A 14,081-nucleotide genomic window follows, 5' to 3' on the forward strand; every position below is an offset into this window, starting at 1 on the left:
ATTGCCAGAATTGTAAGAGAATGTATGTTTGCTAATAAGGCAAAATAAGTGGTTTATGCACGATGGAGTACCTGCTCAGTTCAGTGTAATCGCTTGGGAATATCCTTCTGATGCTTTTGCTCGCCAGTGGATAGGTCGTGGCCATCTAGATCTCCATACTGGAACTCTCTGGAAAACGACTTGGGAAATATACATTCGCATAATTCTAATGTAATATGCAACACCCCAGAAAATTTTGAACGTGTGCGGCACTCGATGAGGAGAAGAATTGATGCTTGTATTGCAATTCGAAGTTCTCATTTTGATCATTTTTCATTATGACCTATCCTGTTTTCCAAATGAAATATAAATTAACCAACAGTTTGAATACCTCTTCCAGCTACTATCCAAACATATTTTCATTTCAGAGTTTGTTCATTTTTGAACTCAAGTCATGCTTAATTCGCATATCTACCAAACTACGATGAAGTGTAGCTATTCAAAATAATATTAAACAGTGGCGTTCAATGATTTCTACCATTGATATAAGTCAAGTTACCCTCTGCGACGCCAGTGGAATTGAAAATTCCAAATATAATTTCATGGAAAGAAGCCTCTTGTTACTCATAACAAACACATATAGTTTAAATTTTATTAGCTCGACCTTCCATATTCTAAGATTATATAAAATGATTAGGGTAATACTGAACTAGACGCCTTTCTGAAACACATCAACAGTGTAAGACCTTATATCACCTTCACAATAGAGAAGGAATTGCAATTCTTAGACATATTGGTGGGAAACATCTTTATACCGAAAACCCACTCACACGGGACAGTATCTGAACCACAAATCCAACCACCATCAATGGACCAAAAGAGGAGTCATCAAGACTCCATTAGATCATCAAGACTCTATTAGACCGTGCTTTTCGTCTTTGTAATACGAAGGAAGATCTCGAGAAGGAACTAGACATCATCAAAAAATTATGTTCAACGGAATGGCTACTCCAACGCGATGGTGGAACAGACTTTGGCTGAAAGACAGTAGGAGCCTCGCAGTGTACAACCGCCAAACGGTTATCTAACGCTGAAGCGGAAAGAGGAGCCAAGTGAAAGTATAGTCATCTTTTGGAGGAATTAGTCCAGTCATCACCCGAAGACGATTGTGGATACTAACAATAGAAACGTCGTCAAGTAACTCGGCTTGGAATCTTTAGGCAACGGTTTTCTATCACGAAAGTGATAGAAAACCGTTGCGTCTGTGTGCAAGTTCCAATGAAACGGTTTTTGTGAAACCCATTACATGAAACCAGTTTCATGAAACACGTTTCTCCAGTGTGCACCGCGCCTAAAGTTTCATAACTGGTTTATATTCTATTTCATCACTTCATAGTACAAAACAAAGTCGCATTCCGCTGTCTAACCCTATGTATGCTTATTTACGAAGCGATTTTAAGTAATACAGCATCAATTCTTATCCAATCAAGTACCTTGAATACATTGTGCATTCTTTTATAGATCACGTACACGTACTACGGTACTGAATATACGTCGGTTCAGCGAGACAGTGACGTCATCTCATTAGCCAGCTTGCCTGCCAGCTCGCGAAGTAAAGAGACCACCCAGTCAACGAAATTTTTACGTGGTGTCGTGTCACCCAGCAGTGAACCAATCAGAGTTTACCAAATTGTCACGTAGTGTCCTCAAATTGTCACACAGCTCGCCATCTAATCAGAGCGCACGCTTTTGCATCTCAGAATATCGTGGCGGGAGATTTGAATTTTCTGTGGACATAAATAATTCAAACATATAACCAGTCAACGAGACAGACCACCTAGTCACGTGGGGTGCTTACGTCAGCCCACCTTTTTGGACAACACATTGTTGTTTCATGACGTCGTAAAAAAAGTTTTTGTTGGAGAATTTAAACAGGTCGTTGGTATGATAGACCACGTGCGAAGCCGGGGCGTCTAGCTGGTTATTGCTAAAATAAAAAAAAGTGTTGAATTTTTTTTCCACGTGTCCATATACATTTTTGCACAAACACCTAATTTCAAAAGTATCTACTTCATGTCCATTCACATAGCAATGGGAAAATCAATTATTGTGCGATTGATATATATGCAATAAAGTAGTTTTAATTTATTTCTGTGAAACAAAGCTAGGTAAAAAAACAAATCGAATAATGAAAATGTTATTTCTAGATGTTTTACCCAACAAAAATATTCAGATCTGCATGAACTATATACTCGAAAGATCACTAAAGTGAAATTATGTAAATAAGTACTTTGCAATTCGATTTTGATATTCAGATCTATCAGAAATTAGATTACCATCATAGTTGAATTGGAAAAGTGTCTGATTTTCAATCTCATAGAGTTTTCAATGTTTCAAAATTATAAAAATAAATATCTTTTGTTATCAGAGATGCGTTTGGCAGAGCGATTTCTGAGAAAACCGTCTATGGTTCTAATATGGTACACATGGATTTACTACCCGGTAAAGCTTGTGTCATGTGGTTCACCAGCCTCCACGATCTCGTAGATGTGTATATGAACAACGTCGACAAGCCGCAAAGGTCAGATACATTCTATCTGAGTAAAGTTCAGATAGAAAATTATGTAGATGTTCCCGATCCTTGGTATAACTTCAAAGGTGAGTTACAAGTAGAAATATTAGTTCTGCAGTTACTCAATTATAAATGAAATGACTGAGATTTCAGACGAGTAGTTGGTTTGAGCCGACTTCGGAACATTCCCCCACCACTTTCAATCTTGAACGATCTTGACCTCCCTCACATGACGTAACAAGCTTACTTTGAGAAAGCGTTTTGGGTTTGACTTTTGAACGACCTCATGGGAAGCTTCTTCAGGGCCTATAATTTAATGAGATGTGAATATTTTCGCCATTGACTAACATTACAAATCATACTTACGGTAAAAATGAGCGAAAAACAATAAATTGAACATATAAATCGACGAGAAAGTTATACATGTAAAGGATTTTTTTGTGGGTTTGACAAATGTCATACCTTCACATAAATGTAATTTTTCAATGGGTATGATGATTTCATAATTTTTGACTCTAAAGAAAGAGTATCAATCAACAACAAGTATGATTGGTACTTGTTATTCAATGGCGAAAATATTTACAACTCATTAAATTATAGGCCCTGAAGAATCTTTCCATTAGAAGCGAAAGCTTGGCTAAGTAAAGCAGAGTTTGATTTTTGATTTTTTGACTGAGAGACCCTGTTAATCTATTTTACCGTACATTTCTCCAGGCGCTAAGTTTATCCACTTTATATATATATATATATATATATATATATATATATATATATATATATATATATATATATATATATATATATATATATATATATATATATATATATATATATATTTATTCACCCATTTTTTTTTAAAATGGGTATTACGAAAAGTTAAAAATAGCCAAAATGATAAATAGACAACATCCTGTATACGACAGTCCATTTTGAAAGCCTGTAATATTACGAATCACACAACTATGGTGTTAGCCATGGGTAATTTTTTTCAAGATTAAAATCATTTTCAAAGTTTTTGGTGCAAAGTTATTTTTATTTTTTGTTAACACCGAAAATTACTTACGAAAAGTTAAAAATAGCCAAAATGATAAATAGACAACATCCTGTATACGACAGTCCATTTTGAAAGCCTGTAATATTACGAATCACACAACTATGGTGTTAGCCATGGGTAATTTTTTTCAAGATTAAAATCATTTTCAAAGTTTTTGGTGCAAAGTTATTTTTATTTTTTGTTAACACCGAAAATTACTCAAAATTATACTCTATTGTGACAAGAACTTGATATTCAATTAAATGAAATCACACAACATTAAAATAAAATAGGTAGGTATTTCGGAACTCATTGATTTTCTGAAGATTTTCTTGTCCAAAATAATTCTCCAAAATAATCTCTAGAAAATCAATGAATTTGTTCCGAAATACCTACCTATTTCATTTTAATGTTTTGTGATTTGACTTCATTGAATAATAAGTTACAATACTGCATAATTTTGAGTAATTTTCGGTGTTAACAAAAAATGAAAATAACTTTGCACCAAAAACTTTGAAGATTATTTTACTTCTCAAAAACATTGACCGTGGTTAACACCATAGTTGTGTGATTCGTAATATTGCAGGCTTTTGAAATAAACGGTCGAATACAGCATGCTGTCTATTTCAGCAAATTTTCATTTATCGTAGTCCCCATTCCAAAAAAAATGGTAAAAAAGTAAAACTTCACTTAGATAGCCATGACTTCAAATCTAGATGTATATTTCAATGCTGAACAACTTTTCTGAATAACATTTTCCAAGATATTTCAAAATAAGAGTACTTTACTCCTGTCTCAAATCGAAATCAAACATTTGAAGGCTCCTCGTAAATTACATGTGTTGGTGCATGTTCAGTTTAAGGGGATGCACAAAAAAAATAATTTTTTGTTGAAAAACCCTTAATACATAAGTTTCACATATGATGCATACTTTGGGAATAGCACTGTATATATATATATATATATATATATATATATATATATATATATATATATATATATATATATATATAAAATCTAGAAAGGTTAATGCAGTCAAGCTGCTGGAAAATAATTCCATGAAAATCAAAAAATAAATAGATAAGTACTCTTTGATCATTCCCATATTGATTTCAATTTAAGAGCCACCGGTATACAGCTGTTTCAGCCTATTGGGCATCGTCAGTACCGGCGCTAAGTTTATCCACTTTATATATATATATATATATATATATATATATATATATATATATATATATATATATATATATATATATATATTTATTCACCCATTTTTTTTTTTAAATGGGTATTACGAAAAGTTAAAAATAGCCAAAATGATAAATAGACAACATCCTGTATATATATATATATATATATATATATATATATATATATATATATATATATATATATAAATATGAAAGTTATTGAGTGTCTTGATATATAAACAGAAGTTAATATCGGACATAGCACTCAAAAGCCCGAAACACGTGTCTATGGTTTGCCACTTTCATGAGTGCTATGCCCGATATTAACTTCTGTATATATATATATATATATATATATATATATATATATATATATATATATATATATATATATATATATATATATATATATATATATGTATGTATGTATACTTCAGCATTCTGCGCACCTAATGGGGCGCAGAATGCTGAAGTAAAACCATCAGGCACCTGTGCAACGTCTTCAATTTGGAAGATTCGTCGCAATGAATGCACGTCGTCTTGATTTCAGACAGGTTGAAGCCTGGCTCCCTTACCCTTTGAACTGATGTTTGCCAGAAGGACAAACGGAAGTTTCGTCGCAATTTAGAAAGGCAGAAATTGATTTCAGCTATCTGCAGTTGATTCAGTAGGATGCTCATTGCGCCACCTGCAGACAAAGTCTGGAGACAACTCCACATACTCTGGGGTGGGAGTCAGAATAATAAACATATTCCGGAGAGGTGCATATGACATGTTCGAGTTCAGGTGAAAAACACCTTACCTCTGACCTCTCATGTGGACCTACGACTTTGTAGGTACATGTGGCAGATACCCAATGGAAAAACAAACAACCCACTCAGCTAATGCCGCACAGAGTGTTGAAGTAAAACCCTCGCCCAGTATCGGGCATGTCATCTCAGATGGAGTCATTAGCTGTATCTACAGTTGATGCAGTTCAGTTGATTTTATTGAATAAAGTGGCACGCCAAAGTAAATTTTCATACATATTGTTCAAACAATATAAATAATTATGCTCTTGCTTCGAGAGGTGTCTGATTTCAAATAATATAATGGAATTAATTAAAAACATGGTTCGATTGAATTGAGAGTGAAATTTATCAACTTGAGAATGTACTGATAAATGTAATTGAAATTTGTCCTGGATATATACTATGATATTGGAATTTTACGGGACAGTTATTATTTTTCATGACCAAGAAGACTGAAGAAACGATTCAAATTATTGAACAAAACATAAAAGAGGTGAAAGCCTGGGTGTGTAACATCATCTCAAGAACAGAACAATCGAATTATCGATTATATCGAGGACTGTATTATTTGAAATTTGTTTTTGTGTACATGGAGAGCATTATCTCATACAACTGCCTTATTTGCAATGAGTAGTGTATTGTATTTTTATGTTTTCAGGAATACTTCAAGATGTTTGGATCCTCAGAGGTACTATTAGTCAAAATGATAAAAAGTTTGGAAACGATTCAAGGAATTTACAGAGTCCTGCGACTTGTCTGGTAGTTCTGGCGATGAAAGAATTACAACCTCTGAAAGAGTGGTCCAGTGCAACAGTTGATAAGGTACCTCTGTTATTTGCGTTTTTTCAGATTTGCAAGCTCCCCATTTTAATTCACTTGAAAATTCACTTGAAATTTTTTCGTTTGAAATATCAGAACAATGTTGGAGTATTCTACAGTAGGGTCTGAATGACGGAAAAGTGGAAAACACTCATTTCTTTTTAGTTCAATGTTGATTTTATAATCATCAACCAGCTCAATATCAATCAGCTTCCTCCAAAGTATTCATGGGTGAAGGGGAAGCAATCAGTATAATATAATTATCAAGGTCATTCAATAAATGAATGATCTGAGGAGTGAGAAATGAAACTAATCATATCTGATACGATACAATATATGGACCACTACTCAAAATATTGAAATTTTTTGTGCCATAATAAGAGCGTTTCGAGTAGATTGTTCGGGTCGAGAACCATGTTGGTGTATTGAAATTTATGTTATTATGGAAAAGGAAATCGTTCGAAATTCGTGAGGAAACTAATAGGTCTGAAGTATTCAAGGTTCTTATGGTCATTGGTCAGTTTGTGGATCATTATGGTGTTTGCCTGTTTCCAGGCGGTGGAAAAGTATTCGTGTTTGGGGCAGGTGTTCGGAATGTGGCTGAGGTGAGAAATGATGGTATGAGAAAGTTTTTTCAGTGGTTGTCAGAGGATGGGGATCTGAGTAGGCATCTGGGGATCTGGGTGAGTAATTGGGCTCAAGAGAGATGTGGCCGAGATATCTGTTCAGATGATTGGCTACTTGTTGCTGTATATTGTTGAGATGTGCGTTGTAAAAGTGTGCGTCAGTGGGTAGTTTGAGTGTTTTCTTCGAATCGAAATATTCTTACCGAGTAAAGCAACCACCTTGGTTCCATATTAATTCCAAGAGTTTTCTTCTGTTGTGTTCTATTTTGAATGAACATTGTTCAACATTTTTGGTGTGGAAAAAAATAATGAGAATTTTTCGAAATCATAATCTCAAGACCCTCATTTTTGTACTAGTCGAAATTTGAAAGTACTTCCACTGATTTCAGCCACAATCTTCACCGACAAATTAATGAAGTATACCCGATAAAAAGAGCGAATACCAGTTAATTATATCAATCTTGAATAATTTTTTCAGGTCCTTGATTTGGGAGATCAGTTTTATATGGAATCTGTCGAGAAGCTCAAGGAAATTGGCTCTTTTGAAGATAAGATGCTCATGCTTACTGAATTGAATAAAAAATTCAAGTTGTCCAATATGCAAGCCTTGTTTGAGATCGAAGATTGCGACATCACTGGAAAAATCAACCCTAGTTACGATGAAAACGACATAAGCCTGAAAAAAGTAACCAATCACTTTACTGTACTAAACTCGTTCTGATATTCATTGTACATGTTTTATAAAATGAATGATATATCCATTGATAATCACAATTGTTGTTCTTCGAGATATTGCACAAAGTTCCATGAATCCAACAGGGGATCAATTTTTTTTACCTTACCTTCAGTTAGAAATTTCTGATGGGAATATCTTCAGATCTGTCGATCAGGGGGGTTGACAGATCTGAAGTACTTCATGAATTCGAAAGATTATTCACAAAGTGGACTATGCTGCTTTTCAGTGCTTTTTTGTTTTTGATAATTGAAAAAAAGCTGATAATTTTATAGATACTTGAACATCTTGGAGGCCAAAATTTGCTTCCGTCTTCAGTTTTCAAAAATTCAATTATATATTGCACTTTTTCTTTTCAAAATTTGCCATTTTTAGTTCAATAAGTTGAAAAAGTTGTGTTCTTCTTAATATACACACGCTTTCACCCCACTTGTGAGGTAGCGTTTTTGAAAGTGGTTTTCCCAATAGGCATATTCCATGATCTATTGTAATACTATTTCTTTTTTTATTTTTTCAAGGACAAAACACAAGTACTGCAGAAAGATCTTAAAGGTGCTCTGAGAGCGGTGCCTGTGCGAAAGTAGCGTTTCACATTGGATTTGAATCGCTGGAGATTAAATCCATTTGAAAAAACGTTCTATATACTTTCACCAGAGTTTAGACTTGCAATAAATTTTGTAACAAATAAAAATATCAAAACAATAGCGAAAAATTGATTCACGAGATCACTTCATCAAGATGAGAACTGGGGAGATATTATTTCTAACTCGCTCCGTACTTTTTGATGGAGTATCTTGGATCTAGAGCGAATGATATTCTGAACTTACTCAATAGTGGACCGACCTCGAAGAAATCCAGATTGTTGGTTTTTAACTATCCCCTCAATGGATTTGCTGGTATTGATATGCTATTGAACTTCAACTAGCTTTTCCTAATATGACTAATAACCAGTCCGTGCAAAGCTTATTATTAAATAATATGAAAATGGATTCTTTAACAAGTGATGATCGACTGTATTTCCAAACATGCGCCAAACCAACTGACTGTTATAAGAAAACAAGTATAGCTGAGGCACCAGTCAATCTAATAGTAACACTGATGATCTTCAAACATGACTCAACCTCGGACGGAAGCACCAAACTGTTACGAAAGTTCGAAATAAATGAACACTTCAATCTAGCACACCACTATTATAATTTTCCATGCAGTCATTATTCACTGTGGTTCTGGCGTTGAATCTGGTCATTATTACGCATTGATCAAAGACGAAACGGACTGGTTTAAGTTTGAAGATAGTCGTGTCACTAAGTGTTTTGGCGAAGTATTGAATATACTGGAGCCTCTGGAGACACCCTTTATTTTGTTTCATGAGAGAGAGGACATTGGCAGATTAAGATTTTCAGATGATGTGGTGCTGCAGGTTTTTCCGGGTTTTCCTGCAGCTGAACAAGCAAATGCGCCACTAGAATCAATGAAGTCGCCCCGAAGCGTCAATTAATTTTTGTTGTTGTTTAATAATTTCACGATTTGTATTTTGGAAGTGTTGTTTAAACAATAATAAACAATATAGAATTTTCAAATGTGAACATTTTCAGGGAGTTCAAATATATTTCAACGACAATGATTCAGGAATAATTACATGTCGTGATATATCTATTGCGGTATGGAAGAAAGATAACGTCTTTTATTATTTCGACAGCCATAGTAGAGATGAAATGGGCCTTGCAACAGGTAAAAATCATTGAAAGATATAGGACGTTATGAAGAGTAATATGTTATTGAGAGAAAATTCTATTACAAATATCACCAATTACCTATCTTGAAACATTTGTATTATCTTTAATTATTTATCAGTATGAGTTTCAGATTTTGGAATGGCCTGCATCCTTAGAACTACATTCTTGGACGATCTATTGAATACTTTAGTTGCTAACTTGGGTCCTGGCAAAGAAAGCATTTATAATATCAACAAAATTACTGTAACATTCTTGGAAACCGCCGATGGTGACTTGTATCGTCCGCCTTTGAAAAATTACAAAAGAGTAAATGACCGTTGTTCCATCCTGAGATCCCTTTACAGCGAAATTTCGACAAAATATGACGTCAATGGTGGTAAACAAACAATTCCAATGTGCCTTGCTGCTCTTGCATTCAATAAGTTGAAACCCGCTAGTGATTGGACCAAGCAGGATTTAGATGAAATTTTAAATAAGGTGAGTGGACACTTTTTTTGATAAGTTTCAAAAGGTGAAAAATTGCTAGAGTTATTCACTATAATGTAACCCAATTATTGAGTAGATAAAGACTAACATACAGCGCTTCCAAAAAATAATGTGTAAATTCTATAAAATCATTGGAAAAACATTCCAGCAGAATGTTTGAACAGTTCGAAATTCTCTTCTGAATTATCATTCGATTTTGTTATTTCCAACCCCTATCTCTCCACCCCCGGGCAACCCTACAAAAGCAAGCCTGGCCAGCTCTACCCAAATTCAAGATGCAATAAACCATCTTCTAGCAGAAGGACATGAGTTCAATAATGAATACGACGTGTTAAATTTAGAAGAGAAGAGTTTGAAACTCAATCTTCTAAAATGCTCAGAAATCAATAGATTCAAGAACTCAGGTAATTCACTGAATGATCAATTAGAATTGAATACCTCCCCGTTACTAAATATTTTTTCAGATGTGCAAACTGGGACATAAGCTCAGGTAATTTAATTCATTACGAATATAGGTAAAAATAAGGTAATTCGAATGGAGGTACTTCAAATTGTAAAATAAGGTATATTGAGCATTGAATATATAGAATTAATTAGTAAAAGCACACCAGAAAAAGCCATTGTATGACGAAACACGTGTTGCGTTTTTGTAAAACTGTTTGGTGAAAATCTCACAATAAAGTGTCTTTTTACACGCTTTATATCAGCTTTACCTATATGTATGTAAGTATGTGTGTTTGTTTACTTGTAACCTCCTTGATATTTCCTAATCTATTCGCGAGCAGACGTCGCTGCGTAACCTCCTTGGTAGGTTGTTGAAAAGAAAATTATTATTGCTTGATATATTCGCGGGCAGATGGCGATGTTCTTAACCTGCTTGATCTATTCGCGAGCAAATGGCGCTGTACGTAACCTCCTTGATATTTGTGGATCTATTCGCAAATAGAGGGCGCTGCGTAACCTTTTTGATGGGTTGTTTGAAAGAAAACTAAAATGAAAAATGGATTTTAAGAATTATAAGTGTTAGCGAAATTTTTTACTGCTTATGAAATATTTAGATATTTAAATATTTCCAATTACCCGTGATATAGTACAGAAAAAAGTTTTGAACGAAACGAAAGATACATTTCAAAATCTAATTCGTTTATTTGAAAGCAAACCAGAATATGGATTTCAACAATGAAAACGTGACCTATCGTAAATTATAAACCTAAAAAATTCAGTTACTTAAATATTTCAAAAAATCTCTTTACTTCGAAACATATTTTAGAACTGTCTGCCCTCTGTTGGAGACTTAGAATTTAAGACCTCAACTTTATTACGTTGTTTCAGAGGAATTTTACATTCGTGCACCATCTGTTAAAGATTTATAATACTAGTGACTAGAACTTAAAAAAAAACATTTTTGACATTAAATACGACTAAAAAGGGAAAAATAAATATAGTTCGAAAAAACTTAGGAACACGCTTTCATAGCATATGAAACTGAAAAGTAAAAAATGAATATAGTTATGGATTTCATCAAGTATCAGCCAATTCCATCATATAATACAGTTTATGTGACAGTATGTAAAGTCAATATCTTTTTCCTGAAGGGAGATGCATTGTACGTTCAGAGCATGGTCGAGTTGTTGGCAAAAGAGGCAGAACCTGAAACTGAACCAAAGCCTGAGGTTAAATCTGAAGTAGACGGTTCAGGAGACGCTAAAAGTGAAACAAAACCGTCAGTAGAAAAAAGTGATGTAACAGGAAATGTGAAATCATTTTTCACTGAGAGTAAATTGGAAGGAGACCTAAATAAACTTGATGATGGAAGTATCACTTTGGATAACGTTAAAAACGAATTTTCTTTCGGTTTGAATAAGTTCAAACTTGAATTCGAGGAGGTAAACCAAGGTAAGATCTATCTTAGCAAAAATTTGTCATTCATTATACAGGTGCCTGGGCAGATTTTACCGTTTGAAAAATCTATTGTGTTACATCCAACATGAATCGCTTCTTTCGCACAGGCACCGCTCTTTTAGAGCGTCTTAAGGATTTCCCTGTAGTTTTGTCTTTTAAAATATATTTATAGGATGTACACTTATTGAGACTTGAGAATTCTCATATTTTACACGTTCTCCACATCCAGTTGAAAGAACCATATCAAAATTTAAAAAGCTTTTTCTATATTTGACCAGCTGTATGTTTGATTTGGATGATCACTGTTTTTATTCTGGTCGAAAACTATGTGTGATATAATATTAGGAGATATGTTTTCATAGACAACATCCAGCAAACTTTTGTTTGAATTATTCATTTTCAAAATGTTTTTCAATGATTTTCCAACATGAGGTGAGAAAGATAAACTATTTTTGAACATATTTTGACTAGCAAAGTTAACTGATCATATCATTCAATTGGGAATCCCAATTCAATATTCATTTTTTAATGATAGTGATCTATCAGTCAATTATATATCAAAGTGCGATGACAAAAAACATGAAGTAAAAATAAAGTACAAAATTATTCGTCGTGTTTAGGTCAGAGGTTGGCAAATTCTTTGCCGAAGGAACCATGAATTTTAATATCTGTGCTTACATCATCATTCATTCGTGATGGAATGTGGTATATTCTGCAAAAAAAAATTGTCAAAACCGGTCCTCATCTAGTAGATTATAGTTTTTTAGAGTTGTTCATTTGAATATGTTGGCCAAAGAATGTCAAAATGCCATAAATCATTTTTGCCTTCAATAATATCATTTTTAATAATCATTCCAGATACCTGAAATTATTGCCTAAAGCTTGGGTATTTTTTAACATGTTTACGTACGTCAGGTCAAGCATGACGCAAACGCTTCTAGGCATGCGAATAATTAAATGGGAGTCCATTTCGTCTAATATTTTTTTGAAATGAAGAGATATTGTTTAAACTAAATCAGATTTGGTAATTTCAATAAACCGGTTCTGACGTCTTAAATTCATTTCAAAATAATGGAATGAAATCAATGAATTCACCACCATAAATAAAGAAATTTTCAAAGAGCTGATAGAATTTTGTCTGAAATTTAGCAATTTTACTTATGATTCAACTGTTTCTATGACAATTTCAGTGACACTTATGGAAGGCCCTAAAGTTCTACTTGTGTTACTTGTTGCAAAACATCATTTTTATTGAAGGCAAATATTATTTGATTACTCTATAGTGATTTATGTACAATTTTTCGATTTACTCAATATTTTCGTCGAAAACAATTGTAAAAAGAGTTGCCTTGATCCATGAATGATATTGGCTAGCAACGTTTTCTTATTACCTTCTTCATTCGAAAAGTGAATAAATAACGTACTAGGGTAGTTTGGAAATAGTATTTGGGTATAATTCAAGTAAACGATATAGTGCAACCTACCTTACAACAGTTATACAGTGTCACCATTAAAGTCCGCACCATATGGGAAACTTTTTTTTCGAAAAGTTTCAATGAAGTTTAACTTCGGCACTCGTTTGTGCTTTAAATTTAACTTGAAATGATGCGGCCAACTGCGACCCACTGACGTTCAGTGTTTGTCAAATTCAACTTTTTTTTTGAAAAAAATTGAAAAAGTACATTTCTAATTCGAATTTGACAAAAAGTTACTTGAAAAAGTTGTGTTTACGCCAATTTTATATACATATGCCAAATTTTATGCAATTAGGATGAAGTTAACGTTTTGCTTATTTTTGACAGATATCCCCTTTATTTTAAGAAACAAGTTCGGTTAATTGTCATCAATTCATGTATACATAACAAACTCATCATGTAGTTCAACTTTTCTGATACATTTCTACTTTTACGGACATTTTTAGAGAGAAATTAAAATTTTGCTATAAAAATGTTAACATGACTGGTGCAAAGTTTCAATCACTTGGCGATTTTCACAAACAAACCTTTGATTTCGAAAAAGCAGAGGCAACTAAAAAAAATTCAAATAATTTCGATAGAACTATTATTATTATTATAAATTTTAAACAACAATAATATTATAGAAAATACAAATGGGTACAAAAAATTACTTATTGATCTAAATGAGGTTGTCAAACACTTATAGCCTACATTTCGGTAAGTCGTTCTCCACGTTCAATACAAATTATGGTCCTTC

At 33.4% G+C, this 14,081-nt stretch overlaps 1 protein-coding gene across 1 annotated transcript in view; it reads left to right on the forward strand.

Moving 5' to 3' along the window:
- The window catches only part of LOC111510012 (uncharacterized), an 88,764-nt gene that overhangs the window by 30,758 nt on the left and 43,925 nt on the right, over positions 1-14,081 (forward strand). Inside the window, exons 7-12 of the mRNA XM_074183584.1 lie at positions 2,408-2,637; positions 6,224-6,387; positions 7,489-7,695; positions 9,339-9,474; positions 9,610-9,956; positions 11,561-11,861. Coding sequence (XP_074039685.1) covers positions 2,408-2,637; positions 6,224-6,387; positions 7,489-7,695; positions 9,339-9,474; positions 9,610-9,956; positions 11,561-11,861 — 1,385 coding nt within the window. The remainder of the gene's footprint in view (positions 1-2,407; positions 2,638-6,223; positions 6,388-7,488; positions 7,696-9,338; positions 9,475-9,609; positions 9,957-11,560; positions 11,862-14,081) is intronic.

Source organism: Leptinotarsa decemlineata, unplaced genomic scaffold (assembly GCF_025532065.1).
Source record: "Leptinotarsa decemlineata unplaced genomic scaffold, Ldec_3_MD MMD2_tig00026340_RagTag_RagTag, whole genome shotgun sequence".
Taxonomy (NCBI): Eukaryota; Metazoa; Arthropoda; class Insecta; order Coleoptera; family Chrysomelidae; genus Leptinotarsa; species Leptinotarsa decemlineata.